General features: G+C 38.0%; 1 protein-coding gene across 5 annotated transcripts in view; it reads right to left on the bottom strand.

Moving 5' to 3' along the window:
• The window catches only part of akap9 (A-kinase anchoring protein 9), a 125,483-nt gene that overhangs the window by 95,969 nt on the left and 9,844 nt on the right, over positions 1-19,670 (bottom strand). For 4 of the 5 annotated variants that reach the window (XM_002934593.5, XM_012965616.3, XM_012965615.3 and 1 more), the window contains exons 2-6: positions 11,286-11,537; positions 10,015-10,059; positions 3,749-3,802; positions 3,150-3,323; positions 15-170 (exon numbers count right to left, since the gene is read on the bottom strand). In XM_002934593.5, the coding sequence (XP_002934639.3) occupies positions 15-170; positions 3,150-3,323; positions 3,749-3,802; positions 10,015-10,059; positions 11,286-11,537 (681 nt within the window). The remainder of the gene's footprint in view (positions 1-14; positions 171-3,149; positions 3,324-3,748; positions 3,803-10,014; positions 10,060-11,285; positions 11,538-19,670) is intronic. The other variant, XM_012965618.3, reaches the window with a different exon arrangement.

Below are 19,670 nucleotides of genomic sequence, written 5' to 3'. Positions count from 1 at the left end.
AGAAAGTTTCTTACGTGCTGAAACTGAATCTTTAATTTTTGGCTTTGTTCTGTAAGTTCAAGAAACTCTTTCATTATTTCATCTTTCTCCTTTCTTGCTTGTTGAAGGTTTGTAGTAAGTTGAGTGATGATATCATCTCTTTGCTTTATTGCCATTTCAAACTCTTGGAGCTGCACAATAAACAAAAAGTTATGAGGGACACATTTACTCTACCTATGAGTAAGTGCCCCATAAGGCACGAAATACGTTAGGCTGTATTTCTTATCCTAAGAAATGTTATTTTGATCTTACTTTTAGTATTGTCTACATTTTTGATGGCTGTTTGCAGTTCAGTAGATTTACACATTTACTCTGTACTTTATTCATTTAACTGAATGGGATATATCTGACATTATACCTTACATAAATAGAAAATTATGACAGCTGACATAAGTTGTGCCACAATACAGTTTCCGGTCACTTTTCAAAAGCTAGCAAGTGCATAGTCAATGAATGAAATAATCCTTTTATATGAACGGGACCTCTTAAGGAACAGAAAACTAGACAGATATGCTAAAAAAGTAAAGAGAATGATGATGATGATGTTATCATATTGTAAAATAAAAATATCCTGCCTTTAAAAAGCTTCTCATATTCTTGTACATTGATTTCTTTTTAGGGCTCTGTACTGCTCAGACTGCCATGTGTTCTGTTGCTATCTGTGGATAGCATGGCAAGGATGAGGAGGAGTAAATGGCTCTTATGGTTATATACATGCAAAGTATATGAATGCCTGATGACAAAATAATATATCAAGCCTATTTTTTAAGTACTATTGAATTGGTGGCAATAGAACACAGTGTAAGTTGTGTACACTTGTTTTTTATAAGTATTTATTGGAATTAACTAAAATAAACAAAATACAACTTATCTCTTGGGGCTGATTCTTCTGGTAAGCCTGAGTATGGCCTGAGGCAATTACACCATTGCCCTCTTAGCTCCATCTCAGGGAAGGGGTAAATTGTGTAAGCTGGTATCATACATACACCATCTCATTAGACCCTTATAGAATTACTCTTAGCTATGAGCTATTGATGAGGAATGTTTGGTGTTTTGCCAAATCTATTGACAATAACCTCCAGTGACTGAAAAGAGTAATTGTATTTTTACTTGAAATACTTTCTGAAGGACTCTGTAACAGTAGCCCTAGTGCTCAAAAAAAGAGAGATGTACTAATGAAATTAGAACATGTAATTGTCAGTCCAACTGATATAGCACTTTGGCTTCATTATAAAATACATAAGCATTATTATAAAAGGCAATGTCCTGTGCCCACAATAGGATACAGACTAAAGGTGGCCACACATGTTGCGATCTGACGATCTTTCGTGCGAACGAAACACGAAACACCGTCAGATCCGCCACACACCGTTCAGGGCTGAAACAGCAGATAAGGAGGTAGAAACAATAAGATTTCTACCTCCTTCTGCCGATTCAGTGCTGAAGGCAGATTTTGGTCAGGTGCCTTATATGGCGCCCGATCAAAATCTTTTAACCGGTCCGATCGGCGAGTTGATCGATATCAGCAGCTTCCTGCGATATCGGTCGACTCGCCGACATGCCATACACGCACCGAATATCGTACGAAGCGATGTTTCGTACGATATTATCGGTGCGTGTATGGCCAGCTTAAAGCTGCACACAATTTAAAGTGAAACTCTTTTTTTGCAAAAATATTTTCAATTTTCTTTAATGATCTACTTTATTCCTCTTCTTCTCTGCAATTGTTTTTGCAATGGTCCTTTTGCACATGATTTAACCTATCCTAATGAAAAACTGAACCCCACTCATTGCAATAATCTATTTTCATTGCAGCAAGTGTCAAGAGAAAAAGAAGCTTTAAAACAATGAATTGCTTAGGGGAGCACTTAATGCATATTTACTTTATTGTTGAGCCCTTAATGCCCCTTTTACCCATACCACTCATGTACATAAGGCATAGTTCACCTCTCAAACATAACAGAAAAAATATTTCTAGAGCACAACAAGGCACAATTCCAAAACATGACAAGTTGCACTAATCGACACACCACTTACATATGTACCTGAAGCATTGGCTCACCATAAAACTTCCTGCCATTTGAGAAGATAGGCGGCACACTGTTTTTCTGATGTGCAACTTGACATGAGAGGGAAATACGATTAAAAAGTAGGTATGTAAGTATCAAATTTTAATATGATTAACAGCAAGCTATAACCCACACGTTAACACTCATCTAGAACTATGGTGATAAATAAATTTATCACATAGTAATTACTGCACATACAGGAGATGTGTTTAGTGTGAATGAGTGAAAAGTAAATGAACATTTACAGACACCAAACTCTGATACTTAATAATCAAACAAGCCAGGTTGGACAGAATAGCAGTCTTTATAGATTAACAGAGTATCAAAAACTGAACGTGACCCTGAAAAATGATGTGGACAGTTCAGAAAACATGGGTGGCAAATTTACAGGATTTCTCCTGGTTTTCCCCTCATGGTGCCATTTGAGCAGAGGTTAACTTTGCAATTAAAAATGGGGAGATTGGTTGATTTATCCCACTAACGTTAACTTCTAAATTCAGAATGCAAAGCCACTGCTTGATTAAATGCTGTTCTACATGCAACATTTGCAGTCTGTTGGCTCAAGTTTGTGTAGAAGCTGAGGTTAATGACAATCATTGGATTACTGGTTTCAGTGAACACAATCTAATACCAAATTGGCGTGTGATTTTACTTGTACAGGTATGGGATCCGGAAACCCGTTATCCAGAAATCAGAACTAAAGGAAGGCAATCGCCTATATTATAATCAAATAATTAAAATGTTTTTAAAACGATTTCCTTTTTCTCTGTAATAATAATACAGTACCTTGTACTCGATCCTATGATATACCTAATCCTTTTGGAGGCAGTACAATTCTATTGGGTTTAATTCATGTTTAAATGATTTTTCAGGAGATTATGGAGATCCAGATTATGGAAAGACCCCTTATCTGGAAAACTACAGGTCCTGAGCATTCTGGATAGCAGGTTCCATACCTGTACTGTAATGAGAATCTATAATTTCAGCTGTAAATGCTAAAGGAAGATATAAGAGGCATCATGCACAACAAAGCCTATGTACCTGCTGCAGTCCTTGTGTACCACAGGCTGCCCTCATTTCCTCCAGCTCTTTGTTCAGCTCTTCAATTTCTTGCTGCTTTCCAGCCAGCTCATCCTCCATCACCTCCAGCCTTGTCAGAGAGCTGCACGTGCCTTGCTCAGAGTAAGTCTCTCGCACTTCGAATTCTTCTTCTTCCTGAAACAATCCAATACGGCGGGTTATGAAGCCAGCTCTGAGTCTGAAAAGTCCAAGTGCTCTTCTCTAGACCCACCACCACTACTTTTCTCACATTAGAATATCAGGCGGTTCTGAGCAAGCTTACTGCCATGACAACCAGCTCCGTTGTTGAGATAATTTGCGCTTCAAGAGCACTGACACATTTCCACCAAATTCTTTACTGTCTGTGAAACTGACAGGGCAAAATGGATATCTTGCCAGCATTATGCAAAAGAAGTGAAAGATACAGCAGAGAAGCAGAAGCTCTGCATCACGCATGTTTGTTAATATGGAAAGTTCTTTTGTTACATATCCTGGTTTTCCAGGCTGAAGTGAAAGGGTTACAGAATGTTAGGCATGTTGGGTTAGTGATAGAGCAAAATGCTTCTGATATGATACTGTACCCTCACAAGGTCTGCTGTACTGTTTGCTGTCGGGGGAAATCTGTCACCAGTTACCTGTGGCAAAAAAATATTTCCATACTGTTGTTAATATGCACTGCCAAATGCAACAGGGAGTTGGGAATATAATTTATACTTTTTATGTATAACTGCATGCTAAAAGCAGCACACAAACTATAGGGCTCATTTATGTCTGCAGACACAGTGAGCAAAGTGCAATTTTAAACGCAGCTGCCATGTTTCTTTTTCCCATAATACAGCATTTTTACCCAGAATGCAAGCGTTATTGCAGTTGCAAATTAGGCGCAAGCTATGCCGAATTTCCAGTGTTCAGCGTGCAAGTGACGCCTGTGCCCAATTCTTTAGGTGCAAGTGCACTGTGCTTATTGACATAGGGTGCGAAGGGAACCCTGGTTATACCACCTGGTCAGGAGGTGGCGGTAGCTCCAGGGTTCCCTTGCGTCAATAGGTGCAGCAGTGTCAGATTCAGATCCGAATGCAGAAAAGACTGAGTGGCACCAAGTGCAACTATATGGAAATGTGAAAAGCTCTTTTTGATGCAAGTACCTTTTATAAAAGTGGTTTTACATTCAACTAAGTTGCTCACTGTGTCTGCAAATGTAAATTAACCTCTTATTTCTCTTTCTCATACTGCTTTCTACAGGAGTAGGTCACCTTTCGCCACTGGGCCACTCTCTATTTATTATCTATAATAACCTGATAAAGTCAGATCTAAAAGGTTTAAGGGCTGTGACACATGGGGAGATTAGTCGCAGCACAACAAATCTCCCTTGTCACGGGCGACTGATCTCCCCGAAATGCCATCCCACCGGATAGAATGTAAATCGCCGGTGGGATGGCATATGTGGCGGCGTGATTTACCAAAGTCGCGGAAGTTTCCTCTCAAGGCAACTTCAGCAAATTGTGCCACCATCAGCGCTCTCCGTGAGCCCTAAGGGCTGTGGCAGACGGGGAGATTAGTTGCCCGCGACAAATCTCCCTTGTCGCGGGCGACTAATCTCCCCGAAATGCCATCCCACCGGCGAGTATGTAAATTGCCGGTGGGATGGCATATGCGGTGCCGCGATTTCCCCGAAATCGCGCAAGTTGCCTTGAGAGGAAACATCGCTACTAGTAGCAGCTACTTGTCACGGCTACTAAAATAGACAATGCTGATCATTTACTGATAATTGTCGCTACATGTGTTTTAGCAGAGGCAATTCTCTGTGTTGTCTATGGCAGGGTATTTTCTCGTATTTAGTAGCTGTGACTAGTAGCTGCTACTAAGTAGCTCCATGTGTCTTCACCCTTAAGAGTCAGGAACCTATTTACTCAACTGTTGGCGGAAAATACAAGGAAGGGAAAATGTTAACAAATTGTAATAATTAGGGACAAATCTATTTTAGTTTAAAAAAATAAAGAACAACAAGGTCAGATTCAATCAAACTGGAACACAATTTGGATGCTGATGAAAAAATGAATAAAAATCAAATAATCTTAGGCCTTGCAGTGAGTTATTCTTCTCCATATTTCATGCAATAGTTAACCTTTTGTTAGCCCTAGGCTATGGCCTATGCAAACTTCACAGTAGCACTGCAGAGTGTGGCTGGCCTTGTACTGCATACATGTAATTGTGCATGATTTAATGTACAATTAAAGTCCTCCATTTATTATATCAATATGCTCCAGGAATGTCTCAAAAATGCCAATTATTGCTTTGAATTTCAGAGCTACAATTGAGGAAAAGATAGGGTCATATTTGAGTTAAACGGGGCATTTATAATTTTGATATGCTCCAGGAATGCTCCAAAAATGCAAATTACTGCTTTGAATTTCAGAGAAAAGATAGGGTCATATTTGAGTTAAACGGGGCATTTATAATTTTGATATGCTCCAGGAATGCTCCAAAAATGCAAATTACTGCTTTGAATTTCAGAGAAAAGATATGGTCATATTTGAATAACACATGGGCATTTACTTTTGCATTCTTGTGTGTTGGCCTTGCAGTGTGTTCCAGTGCATAAGAAAGCATGAGTTAACAGAACCCATTTCCCCATGTTGCTTGTACCTACTGCACTGCAGTGAACCACCAAATGCAGATGAGACCCTGCACATTGCATCCTACCTAGTAGGATGTGCCGTGCTGAAAGTACGGGCACAATAGAAAAAAATGGGCCCTGTTAACTCATAAACGTCTGTGTTTAAGGGCCCATTAATTGCTTCAAACCTGTTCCACTCCTCTGATCACAAAGCACAAGTATGGGACCTGTTATCCAGAATGCTTGGGGCCTGGGGTTTTACGGGTAAGGGGTCTTTCCGTAATTTGGATCTCCATACCTTAAGTCTACTGAAAAATCTTTTAAACATTATTCTACCAAATAGGATAGTTTTGCCTCCATTAAGGATAAAGTACAAGGGAATATTTTATTATTACAGAGAAAAAGAAAATAATTTTTAAAAATTTTAATTATTTTCTTATAATAGAGTCTATGGAAGATGACCTTCCTGTAATTCTGGATAATGGGTTTCTGGATAATTCTGTAATTTCAGAACAACAGGGCCTCTGGGAGGCTGGGGGTTAATACTACTTATTGTGCAAGTAGTACAAATTTAAACCTATCTAATCGGATATTACAGTTTATGCTAGAGTAACGTGCTGGGAGGCCTGATGAGATTTGCCAGCTTTGATTGTACAGCTAATGCTAATGGATCACTTTATTCATTCACACCTAAACATCACTGGGTTTGCATTTAGAGGGTTCATGAATCAAGTAGTATTGTGGTTTTATTTGCTTTCTATCTGCAGGCTCCTTGGAAACAGATTCACTAAGAAGGAATAACAGCCATGGAACCAGTGTTCAGGAAGTAGCCCCAGAGTTAATTTACTGTTACAATTATATTTGTTCCAGCTATGTTCCTTTCGCTTTTTTTTGTAGCAATGCATCTTTTTTTTCATAAGCCAATACTAATAAAAATAATTTTATGGAGAACCTTAACGGGACCCTATGTTCATGTGGGTGTACTTGATGTTTTTCATGAAGACAGAATCAACAAAAGTTTTTGTGTATACCAACCAGGGGAAGAGTTCCTTTACTTGTTTGAATGTGACTACACTATCAGCTACGTGTATGTATGTATGTATGTATGTATGTATGTATGTATGTATGTATGTATATATATATATATATATATATACACACACAACATCAAATACCCCAGTGGAGCTTCCAATCTAAGATCTCTCACTAAAGACTATTTTACTAGAAGCTAATTATCCATGGAGTATGTCTGCACCTGCATGGTGTGTGTGTGTGTTGTAAACCACAGTATCAGTAGGGAGGTTGGTGGGTGGTGCAGGAGGGTTGGGGCCTGGTTGCAAATTTTGTAGGGCTTTAGTTCAATTTTGAAACCTACACAGTACAGGAAAAACATGCAAACTCCTTGCAAATAGAGTTCTTCCTGGGAACAAACCTAGGGCCCCAGTGCTGCAACTCTAACAACTGTGCTACCACTGTGCTACTCTCTTCACCAGAATAGGTAAATAGCTTCATTTCATAGTAACCTATAAATAAAACTATGAATCAGATTATCGTTCTTAATATATATGGCCCCAGCAATTGCCATAAACCTGCCTCTGACTATTGAGCACGCTTCTGTGTAACCCTTCTAGCCCCATTCCCAGCTGAGGCCTCTCATACAGCAGTGTCGTTGTTTAGTGTGTGCCAACTTGAGTCTGACAGCTGCTGATAGCAGATACTTGGGAAGTCTGGTTCCAAATGCAACTCCAGGCAAATTTCTGTCCCTGTTTCAAAATGAAGCCAATGTGCATTTCTTTCCTAGACAGAGAGAAAGTCCCCAGCTGGAACAATGATAATTACTTGTGTGGCTTCACTAACATTTAAGTGCCTAAATTGCTTTGTATCAAAAATACATATTTCCTTTCTCAAAGAGTCATGAATTGGGAACACCTACAAGGATACTAAAAAAGAAAACATAAAGGCTGTGTGAAAGTAGATAAGAGGGACTATGTAGCCCATGTCAATCTTCTCGATCCTGTAACAGACAAGTTAGAATATTTACAATTATACTACTTTTTTGGCTGTAATTGTCCAGTTTCTTCAAGTAAAATGTTGTAATTTCTGTGCCTTTACAGTTTTCTCTGGCAATTTCCTGCAGGGCCAGAGGCCAAACATCCCTGCAGCAACAATCCACAAAGCCCACCCCAGAATAAAAAAAATGAATCCTCTTCGGACGTTTGGCACATTTTTAAATTATTTGGTAACATATTTTTCTTGCAAAACATTGTTCCTGTAGGTTAGAATGTACATCACTGTCTCTTCTCAGCAAAGCCTCTGGCACTTCTATATCTGCCCCTTACTGTATTCTTACAGTGATTAACTGGTAACCATTTGTTCCACTTTATATCAAGACGATCACTGCTGTGTGAGTTCTATTCTGACTCACTCCAGGGAAGTACAAAATATGTCAGGACAACTGCTCTTTTCAGAAGAAAACAATACACAAAAATACATGACATGTCACTGAATTTCTGTGATGACTATTATATTTAAAGGTAAAATACACTCTGTACAATGGTAGGGCAAAGAATTTTCATTTAGTTTTCTCTTTAAGTGGATATTTAGTCTTTTTTTTATGCCATTAAGTCTTCTTTCCTCCTTACCTCCTTACTCCACCTGTTATCAGCATATTTAAATTGAGCTAATGTGGTCCATATAAAAAAACCCTTCTCTCTTCCACAGCATTTATCAATTAAAATACTAGTTCATTATAGGCGGCTTCTAAGTGGACAGGTAATTTGTTCTTCTCCTTCTGCTATTCTCAGCAAAAACCAAAGTTGAAAAAATAAAAGAAGTTTCAGTCTTTGTCTGCATTTTAATTTTAATTTCAATTCACGAAAAATGGTTGCTTGACCAAAAAGAGTAAATACTTGCACCCTAATATATGTGTGAATAGTGCACGTTCAACATTTCGGTCCCGTGGGTGCTAGTACAAATAAAATGCACAGGAACAAGGACAGAACTCAAAGGATTGTTTGACAAATCTTTAAATCCTGCTTTCCTTGTTCCTGTATATATAGGGACAGGACTCACAGGATTTAAAGAATTTAAAGTGCTGTCCTTGTTATCTACTATCAATCTATCTAATTCCCTGTACCTAATTTTGGGGGATGGCATTAGGAACTTCTACAAATACACATGGTTTAATATGCTTAATAAAACCTAAGAGGATAAAAACCTGTGTATTTATGTGGCAAAGTTGTTGCACTGTATGTTTCTAAGGCTTGGAGTTTGCCTGGCGATGTAGAAACATGATGCATAAAAACTTCTATAATTTCATTACCAATTATACTATTGTCTTCCCTGACATAAGAAGCATCTAAATACAGGAAAACTACATTTCCCAGAATCCCTTTCCATACAGCCCCTTGGCTGGCACCACTAAGTGGATCACAAAATATAAAAATGTGTCTTCACTGTCATAATCCTAGACGTTTCCATCACAGAATACAAATAGTAGTATTATTTCTGGAACATTTTTTTAACACTGTATCAACTGGTTATGTCACTTTTTAAGATAACTGCAAATGCAGGATGCAATCAAAAACAAAACAGAATAAACAATGCATCAAAGGGGTTTATCAGTGATAATCCTAAAGGTCCGCATACACGGGCCGATTCTAGCTGCCGATAACGGTCCCTTAGACAGATTCGGCAGCTAATTGGCCCCTGTATGGGGACTACCGACGGGCCTGCCCGACCGATATCTGTCCTGAAATCGTCCAGATCTCGATCGAGCCGGATAGAAAATCTAGTCGGATCAGGGACCGCATCGGCTCGTTTATGCGGTCCCCGGACCGACTTTGCCTATGCCCGTCATTATAATTTCAGGGCCAAACGATCAAATTAGCCTGTATTCTCCAAATATCACCCACCCGTAGGTGGGGGTATCGGGAGAAGATCCGCTCGCTTGGCAATGTGGTGTATGGGGACCTTAACAGTGTGGCCATTCCCTTTGCTTATGGTTAACTGGAAACATGCTGCTTATGACACAAGAGAATGATAATTACACTGTCAAATGCCTTAAATTGTTGCCCAAAATATGTTACTAGAAGGATAAAATGGACAGTATGATGGGATACTACAACAAAATTAAGACTGAAACTTGTGGAGTATTTTACATACATATATACATATACAGTTTTGACAGTCAGGGACAAAAACATGCATATATCTAAATGTCTGCCTTACCTCTGAACTATAATCATCAGCTGTACTGGAAATTTCACTTTCAGGCTAAAATTGAAACAAAACAAGAAGGGTATTCAACTGTGTTTATTTAAATACCTACTGTGTGCTTGTAGCTCCAAGAGACAAATGCTAGCTATCAATAACAATTATGCAGGAGAAAAATAACCATTTAGCACAGTACAGGTACAGAATGCGCTGTCCAGAAACCAGGTAGCCTAATCATGCATGGGGAAAAAAAAATACCGTCAAATACCGTGATACCGATATAATTTTGAAAAATACCGTGATATAAATTTTTGGTCATACCGCCCAGCACTAGTACAATTGCTATCTCACTTTTTTAAAATTAGAAACATGTTACAATTTGCAAAAGACAGCAGTTTCTGTGCCCTGATGACAGCTAAATGGCAGATTTGGGATGATATTAACATAGAGGCAAATGGGAAACTTTTTACGGGTGAATCAGGTGCAATAACCACAGACCTGACCATAGAAGGAATCAGTTAAATTAAAGATCAGAATGATGGCTAAGATGACTTAGAAGTAATAAAGAATAGTAGCAGAATTTTTTTTTGGATGCCAAAAGTGCAAGTATCTGTATTTATATAAAGTTTAAACTTTTCTCAGATTCCAGCTTCACAGTAAGCTTTCCTTTAAAATTCAGGGTACACAAAAGTGCCAGAAAAAGTGCAAACCTAATTATGATGGAAGAAACAAACTGTGGCATATTGTGGGTTTAGGCATCCTTGCTAATCCTGTTAGAAAGTAAAATGTGTTGTTTGCTCACAGTAGTTTATAATTAAATTTCATTATGGCTTTTTGACCCTTTAAAGTCGAGGATATACTAACCAGTACTGTACATGTTCTGAAGCCAGCAGACGGGATTATCTGCCATTGACATTTACTTCACAACGCCTACATGATGGCAGAGATACTCATGGAAATGTCTGGTTTGGTCTATGTTTTATTCATAGAGTTAAAATATTCCCCCAGCTCTGCCCACTGGGGAACTAAGCATTCGAGTTTGTAAGTCATTATTATTGACTGCTGATAATAAGCCACAAATAATCATATACGTGAACTAATCAAGAACATATGAACTGTCTCCGTCAATAAATTCACTACATTTGAGAAGATCTGAGCTATAAGCGTATCACTTCATGTGTACTTTAACCTATAATTGAAAACATCTTTTCTCCAATAGTATTCTCCAAACAGGAATATTTCATAAACTGGAAAATATCTGAAGATTTAGTTCTGGGAAAACTTACTTCTATTGTGTAAGTCTTGTCATGTTTTACACTTTCCCCCTGGGACAAGGTTCTCATGATGGAAAACTCTTCGGTAGCAGAAGCGCCTTCGGTGCTCTGGGAGTGACTATGATGACTCTGTGAATAGCTTGTTTCCTGTGCATCTTCAGCAGTTTGTTGTCCTTTGGAGCCAGTTGAGGCTTTCTTCTTCTTGGGCTTCTTTGCTGCATGTTGGCCATCAGCCTGCCCTTTGCGCTGTCTGAACTGAGCAAGCTGAAAAACACAAGAAAAAAAAACATATATATTTGTAAAGAGGTTGTATAGGTTGGCTTTTATCCAGGAACCAGATATCCAAAAAGCTCAGAATTACTGGATGGCAGTCTCCCATACAGTCCATTTTAAGTAAATAATGCTATAATTCTATATTGGTGTCATGGAATCCTATTAGGTTTTAATTAAATTTAGTTAAATGGTTTTACATCTACTACAGAAGGCCCCAAGCATTCTGCACAATACATTCCATGCATATATAGTTGATCTATCCCTGTCTCTCTTATTTGCAAACAGAGACAATGCAATTCAAATGTTCAAACCAAAGTGCCAAAATAAATTGTGAAACAGGTGCTTGTAAAAGTTACATACTGGCACAACACATTTAATTAAAGCAAAGGTTTATTTGCTCAGTGTTTCAGCCATGTTACACACCCTACTGATGACAAATCTATCAAACTCGTGTCAATTTACTGGGAAGAAAAAAGTATTTCTACAGCTAGTGATAACTATACAAAATGTCTTTTGCAGTGCTTTAGAGAGATTGCTGAGCATTCTTATCAATTTAATGGCACATTTCATTTACCTAACCACTTCTGCTACAAATCTGCTTACTAATCTAGCAAATTAAATTTAGAGATGGGTTGCCATGCCTACCATGATCGCATTAGGCACATCTACTCACCACAATAAGTAAATATGATGCACACAAAAGGTCTTAGTAAGCAGTGCTAAACAACTCCAAGCTAGTTCATAGGGAAAATGCTCCCTACATGGAAGCAGGTTCTACAATCCCATAGCATGTGTGCAGAGACCCTCCTTGTATACAAACCATTATAGTATGCTGTCACAAATTGTGTGTTGGGCTGTACTAGTGCACCATTAACATGTTCTCTAGCCAGAGGAAACAGTATGGTACCTCCTACTCAGAAGTGTAAGGGCCAAAAATGTACAGAGGAGAGACTTGTAACAAGGGAAATAAATGAAAAACAATTCTTGCTTATAAATAGTTTCCCTTACAGTAAAAAGGTATATAATGGGTTCTGTTATAAAGCTTAGGTAACTATTCATCTTTTATAGCTACCCTTTCTCCAAAAGAGATGCAGGAACAATAGCTATTTATATACAGGCAAAATAAAATATGGAAATAAGACAATAAATGGCATTTTGTTCTCGGTGAACCATCTGCACTGTGAATACACAAGAAACAAAAAAAAAGATTTTAAATACTACCTTTCTTTCCAAAAGAAAATAAACAGGAAACAAAATGATGCCCTAATTAGACACAATGCTACAGAAAAACAAAATATATGCATAAACTGCATACTGTCCTCATTAAGTAAGGAAATCATTTTTCTATGACTTACAGAATATGATTCCTGTAGCTATATAAGGCTTCTCTGAGCATACGGAGACATAACTATAGACAAAAACAATTAATGTAATGTTCACCTTAATGTCCATTTTAGTAAAGCTGGTCATGCACTTACCAATAAAACTGTAAAAAATTAAGTTTTGTGTGATTTTTGGTATACATAATGGGGGCCTGATGATCCTAATGATAGCCATGTACTATAGATAATGGTCTGTAGGTCTGGCAGGGTTAAAAATGTAATATAACAATGCACAATATCTGCCAGTGTATCTTTGGGCAGTTGGCCTTAATGGACAGATTAATAAAAAAGGCGGACATGCCCTGTGTGAATTTTGGTATCTGTGCGTTCTGTCTGCAGGCTGATTGTTTGGAAACTATGAAGAATCTTATCATGTGTGGCCGCCAGAGCCGCAATCAGGGGGCAAGAGAGAGGACTGCTGTGCTAGAACCGGTGAAATCTGCTTCAGAAGGGGGCCCGGTCGCATCACAAAACTTATGCAAATTGTGTAAGTTACCTATAAGGCTACTTTAAAATCTATTTCATTTACTTAACTTCTGTAAAAAATTGTCTAGAAACTTCAAAAGCTTGTGTAACTTGTCTAGAAACGTATGTAACTTGCGTATAGGGCAGGCAGGGGCAAACTCCACTGACCCCAAATAAATGAAATAACTTAAGGTAAATTCCACTGCCCCCAGTGAACTGACTGACTTATTAGCACATTATTATTCATTTTAACTATTTATATGAACTGCTTATTATAGAGTAATGTCAGCAGTTTATATTGGGATCTATTTAATGAATTATATGACGGTATCCTACATGAACTTTAAGCAGTAGAATGGCTGGTTACTGAGCCCCAAAGCTTATTCATTTTACATAATGTATGCATAAACTTCTACTACTTCTTATAATTTCAAATTAACGCACATAACTTATGTATACTGTAAACTCTACTGACCTCCAATTAAAAGATTGACTTATTAGCACATGATAGGGGTGATTTATTAATGTTCTTGCACTATTTTTATAAACTACGGCTGTCTTGTTATTGGGCCCATACATTTACCCAGATTTACGTACAGATACCGTTAGTCTTCATTCTTTATTAGCCGTAATTAATATTATTTCTGTTGCAACTTAAATCTGCCACCTGGTTGTCAGAGGGTAATTAGACTAGGACCTGTGCAGCAGTCGAAGAATGAAGAATGGAGGATTAATGTGAGAGACCCTAGAAAAAACATAAAAATACCAAGTAAAATAGCACTAAGCACAATGGCTCATGGGTGGTTGATAAAAAGCCCACCAACACCTTTCCATTGAACAGCATTGTAATTGCTGTTACTGCTAGAAAAAGCAGCAGTAAGCAATTTTGTTGCTATCTGGAAGAATATGAGGTTACTAAATGCATCTACAGCATACTAAAATTTAATTAAAATGTAAACTTCTTCATTAAAATTACTTTGTTTACTTCTGCTTTTTGCGCTTCCCTTCATGTGACAATCTACCTTTGCTGAAAAAACATAAGTCCAACCTAATATAATGATAAGCTGTTACTTATAACAAAACATTGTCAGCCAGAAACATCTCAGTCCCGCATCGCTGAATACAAAATAAAAAAATAAAATCTTACACGAGACTCCTAGTTGTAGAACCTACCTGATTTGCTGCAGCAAAATGATCTAATATGAAAATCCTATTACCGCATGTTGGTGGTAAACCAGTGGCAAGCTGGTCACTCTGTGAGCAATAATTAGGTTTCATGGCCATCACAAATCAGCAACCCTAAAACTTTCTAAAATCAGGCTAAAGACAAAAACAGAAGACAATGCAAATCTTAAAAAGATAATAAGAAATAAGAGTAATAATAAGAAATAAATAGCAGTGGGTACTGGAAAAGGATGGTAACAGGACAGCATAGAAGCAAATAGCCAACTGCTACATAATCTCAGTGCTATATTTGTAAGGAGATATACACTGAGAAATGGCACTAGATGAACTGAAACTGGGATATCAGGAAAGTACACCCTGAGTACACCCAAAAAAGTGGATTACAGAATTTCTTTGTGATATATATATATTCTGGTATATAATTTGTGGTTGTAATAAGAACATACAATACTGGTTAAGTCTAATGTTTTTATGTAGAGTTGGCATATAAAGTTTAAAAAAATTATGCACCCTCATTATATAATGTAGATGCTAGAAAATATTATTATGGGCACAGGGGGATGGTAATTGCTATCAGTTAGACAAGTCATATTAAGGCTAATGCCACACCATGTGTATGGCGTATATATTCGGCAAGTCGAAAAACTATTGCTGAAAATACGTGCCATATGCTCCTACCTGCGCCTGCACCCGAATGAATGAATTGAATACGCTCAGGTACAGGCACATGTATGCCCAGGGCTGTGGAGTCGGAGTCGAGGAGTCAGAGGCAATTTTGGGTACCTGGAGTCGGAGTCGGCAAAAAATGAACCGACTCCGAAAAAAAATAAAGCAAGTTTATATGTCCCAATTCACAAACAGTCATAATTAATTACTTCTCTGCTATAAGAATAAAGCCCAATGCACGCAGTGCATAAACGAACACGTTGAGTGACCAAGAAGCATGCTTTTCATTGACTGTATGAATGTATAAAATACATTAGCATATTAAAAACAGAGGAGTCGGAGTCGTGGAGTCGGAAGTATCAGAAACTGAGGAGTCGGAGTCCACAGCCCTGTGTATGCCATGGTGTCATTCCATGCGTATGGCGTGTATTTTCGGCAAGCCAAAAAACGCTTGCTGAAAATACGCGCCATATGCTCCTACCAGTGTCTGCAGCCGAATGAATGAAATACACTCGTGTGCAGGCACACGTTGCTGAAATCCACATAAAAACCAGTCCAGTTCATTCTGTATTGTAATTAAGATATGGATGGGTTAATGTGTGAGGTTTAACTAATCTCAAGAACTAGGTAGCATCAGTTCCTATCATTTCTTTTACACATGCTAATTTTATAGGTTACCAGTATATTAGATATTATTTGTATTCATATGTCTACAATTCATCTCCTCAAAATATATATTTGGGTTAAAAAACTCCAGTGAAGGTATCCCTGACTTTTAGGTTAAATTGTGGTTCAAGTATGATTTTTTCAGACAGTTTAGGCATACATGGATATGTTGACCCAGTAACCCATAATCAGCCATCAAATTTCATGCAGACATAAAAGAATGTGATCTGTGGATTGTATACTCATTTCATTTTGACTTTAGGAGAGGTGGTGGGCAAACTAAGTATATAGAGCAGGCAATGTGTGCCATGCCTGCTTCTGTGCCCTCACAACAGGTGCATAAGCAGTTGGTCTTTGTGCTGAAATAAACAGCTGCTAGTTTTTTGAAATTTCACACTGGTCTGTGCTAGAAAAATGCAAACACTTATAAGGATATTTTTGTTCTTCTCTGCATTCTAGGAAATAGGACATTTTTTAGGTTTTCAGTTGTTTCCAGGAGTAATGGACCCCTGGTGGCTGACGGCACAGACATACGTGCAAGTAGACCTCTCCTCTAATAGATGACATAAGTTGTAAGTTCTTTGAAAAGAGTTGGCTCCCTTTTCATTGCATTAATGCAGAACATCAGTTTTCCATATATTATTCTGGGATTTGTGCAGGTCACTTTAATGCCAAAACCTATAGCTTCCAAAAGCTTCTGGAAAGTGCTTGGCTCTGCTTCCACAGAAACAAATACATTTCCTACAAGCTAGAGTAGCCGTGTCTTTAGAATGGATCAGCATTTCTGTCTATTGTACAATGTTACAGAACATGGTTACCACTTTATACATGCAATAATTGAGAAGCAAAATCATTGGTGAATATGTGTCAAGAATTTGTGGCTGTATAAATGCTGTTGTTATTCTGCAAGTAAGAAAATAACACACTTAGCATTTCCAGGATGACTTCTTTCTCTAGAGATGAAGCTTCTGTAACACACAGGGAAAAAAAAACCCATCAGGCTGTGATTAATCTCTGGAGCTATTGATATTTCTCGCCTCTGTTTTCCAGATCACAAACTCAACTGAGAATGAAGTACACAGCTAGTCACGTATATGTAAATCTGATCGCCCTTAACTTTCTGAGTGCCAGGTCTCCACTGGTAGGGAAAGGCAACAGTGCTATCTAATTAGTCAAGGTTTATAGAGAAAAATAAACATTGCAGATGATTTTCAGTAAATTAGTGAAAGTGGGAACCATATTAAATCACAAATAACATTTTTCAAAAAGAAAACATTTTCAAACCCTATTGACTCCAAATAAAATGTACATTATCAGATATGTCCTTGAAGGTTTCTAGACATGGGAAAATAAATCAGACAGCTGCTATTGTGCAGTCAGTCCTATGGCATACATTCTCACAGAATAGATGCCAACAATCATTCATTTAACTAAATGTGGGGGCAGACACAAAAACTTCCCAGTTGTCTGCAGACTCACCTATCCAAATGACTAAATGCAAAATGTACTTGTTTCTTTTCAAAGACAAAGTAAAGTTCATTAAGTTTATTCTAGGCTGTCTAAGGAGTTTGTCAAGTGTGCATGGGAAGATAATCAATTTGCTAGCAGCAAATGTCAGTGGTTTTATTAGACATGTAAAGTTGATGTTCTGCTCTAATTTACCCCCACACATTTACAATGAGTCAAATATATTCTGTCTTTAACAGTTCTAAAACTGGGTTTGTTTGCTGTGTGTTTTTACATTTGGTTATGCTGCTTTATTGGTGAACTAAAAAAAGAGAGAGATTTGATTACCCCAGGTAACCGCCCCCCCCCCAAAGAATTACCAAATCCCAATTATGCTATGGAAAATTTATGTGCACCAGGAATTCTAACCTGCACCACCATGTAATATATATTAGTATAAACTAGTTCTCAAATTTGATACATTGTTGACCATTGACAACTAGCTATAGAACAAATGCACCTTGATATTAAAGGGGATGCCCATATTTGTCTTCATCAAGTCCCTATTGCCAAAATAAGTTGTAAAATCCCCTAAAATTACTCTATACAGCCTCCAGAATAACAAACCTTTCTCTTTGCATGCAGATTTATTTTGTTTCTCGATTACAAGCAGCTAAACTGCTGTTCTTTTACGGACTTCCTTGTCTAGTATGAAGCTCCACCCCCTTTTGCTTTCTGAGAACTCCTTTCTATGAGAGAGAGGAGGTGCCAACTGGGCATGCTCACTGCCTCTGCTGCAATTAAAATCAATCAGGCATGTGCAGTAGGCACCTCTTTGAGGTCATCACAGTCAGAGAGAGAAGGAGTGTTCAGAAAGCAAAAGGGGACAAGCTTCATGCTAGACAAGAAAGTCAGTAAAAGAGATGTAGCTGAACTGGCTGTAATAGAGAAACGAAATAAATCAAGACGCAGAGAGTAAGGTATGTTGTTATTCTGGGGGCTGTATAGGGTTATTTTTCAACATAAACAAAAAAAAATAGGTACTTGTTAACAAAAATCATTAGTTACTTACATTTGCCTACCAGTAGGTTCAGCACTGCATAGTTATCTAATATAGTAATAAAAATTTCCCAGTGAAACTGTTCACAACAATAAATGTCATCCAAAAACAAAAGGTTAATAACACATGGGGCCCTTTGTAGCTGTTTTCTGCTGGATGGCAGCAATAGAGATGCGCAGGTTAGCCCAAAAATCTTGGGTTTACTCAATGGTCCACAGGGTTGGCCGACCAACTGTTTCCTGCAGCAGGTCCATCAGCGCAGTTGTTTCCTGACCCTCCCTGCCCTTTCCCAACACAATATCTGACAGCAGGCATAGACTGCCACTATTATATACGCAATTTTGCCTGCCCCTTCTTTGTCAGAGGAGGTGGGTTAGGGTCAGGATCACCTCTCCACCTGTCACTGCGGTAAGTTCCATGGCTATGCCACATGGAGTGGTCGAAGTAGAAACAATGCATCAAAAATACTCAACAGCCCATGTTCAAATTACAGGAAGGCCATCACCAATTGTCACCATTATAAGTTTTTAATTCAAATTTTTAAGAAAGATTTCTTTTTCTTCTGTAATAATAAAGCAGTAGCTTGTACTTGATCCCAACTACTTAATCCTTTTTGGGGGCACAACCATCCTTTTGGGTTTATTTAAATTTATGTTTAAATTATTTTTTTACTAGACTTAAAGCATGGAGATCCAAATTAAAACCCTTTATCCAGACCCTTTATTTGGAAAACCCCAGTTCCCGAGCATTCTGTATTACTATCCCCCCCTTTCTGGCTTGTCTTGATTAGTGGATGCTTTTCCACAAAATGGCGCTGCCCGTATGCTCTAACTGTGGATTCCAACAGAACAAAGGAAACAAAATTAAAATAATTTATACAAAAGTAAAGTTTATTTTGCTCAGCTAACATGAGAAAATAGGATATGGAATTATTTCTTTAGGCAGCAGGTCCCCTTTAACTATCATCACGTCTCAACACACATTTTACTAGCTTGTTTGACATTTGCGGCTAGATACATACAAATATACAGTCTATTTAAAAGTCCTTTGGGTGCAATTCCACCCAAAACTACCTTTGCCTAATGAAAGAAACAGTTTCTCACTGCTAAAGCAAACTGGAAAAGTTAGGTCCTGCTTTGCCCACTGATGCTCTCTCCTCCTCTAAATTCATATTTTATTTATGAGCGAGTGTCACAGTTTTTAGTACCTTGCTCCATAAGGTGCAGTTGTCAAATTTACTCTTAATTTAATTGC

The sequence above is a fragment of the Xenopus tropicalis genome, chromosome 6 (genome assembly GCF_000004195.4).
Source record: "Xenopus tropicalis strain Nigerian chromosome 6, UCB_Xtro_10.0, whole genome shotgun sequence".
NCBI classification, from domain to species: domain Eukaryota; kingdom Metazoa; phylum Chordata; class Amphibia; order Anura; family Pipidae; genus Xenopus; species Xenopus tropicalis.
Note: the sequence above shows the minus strand (reverse complement) of the source record. Positions and strands in the feature narration are given on the sequence as shown.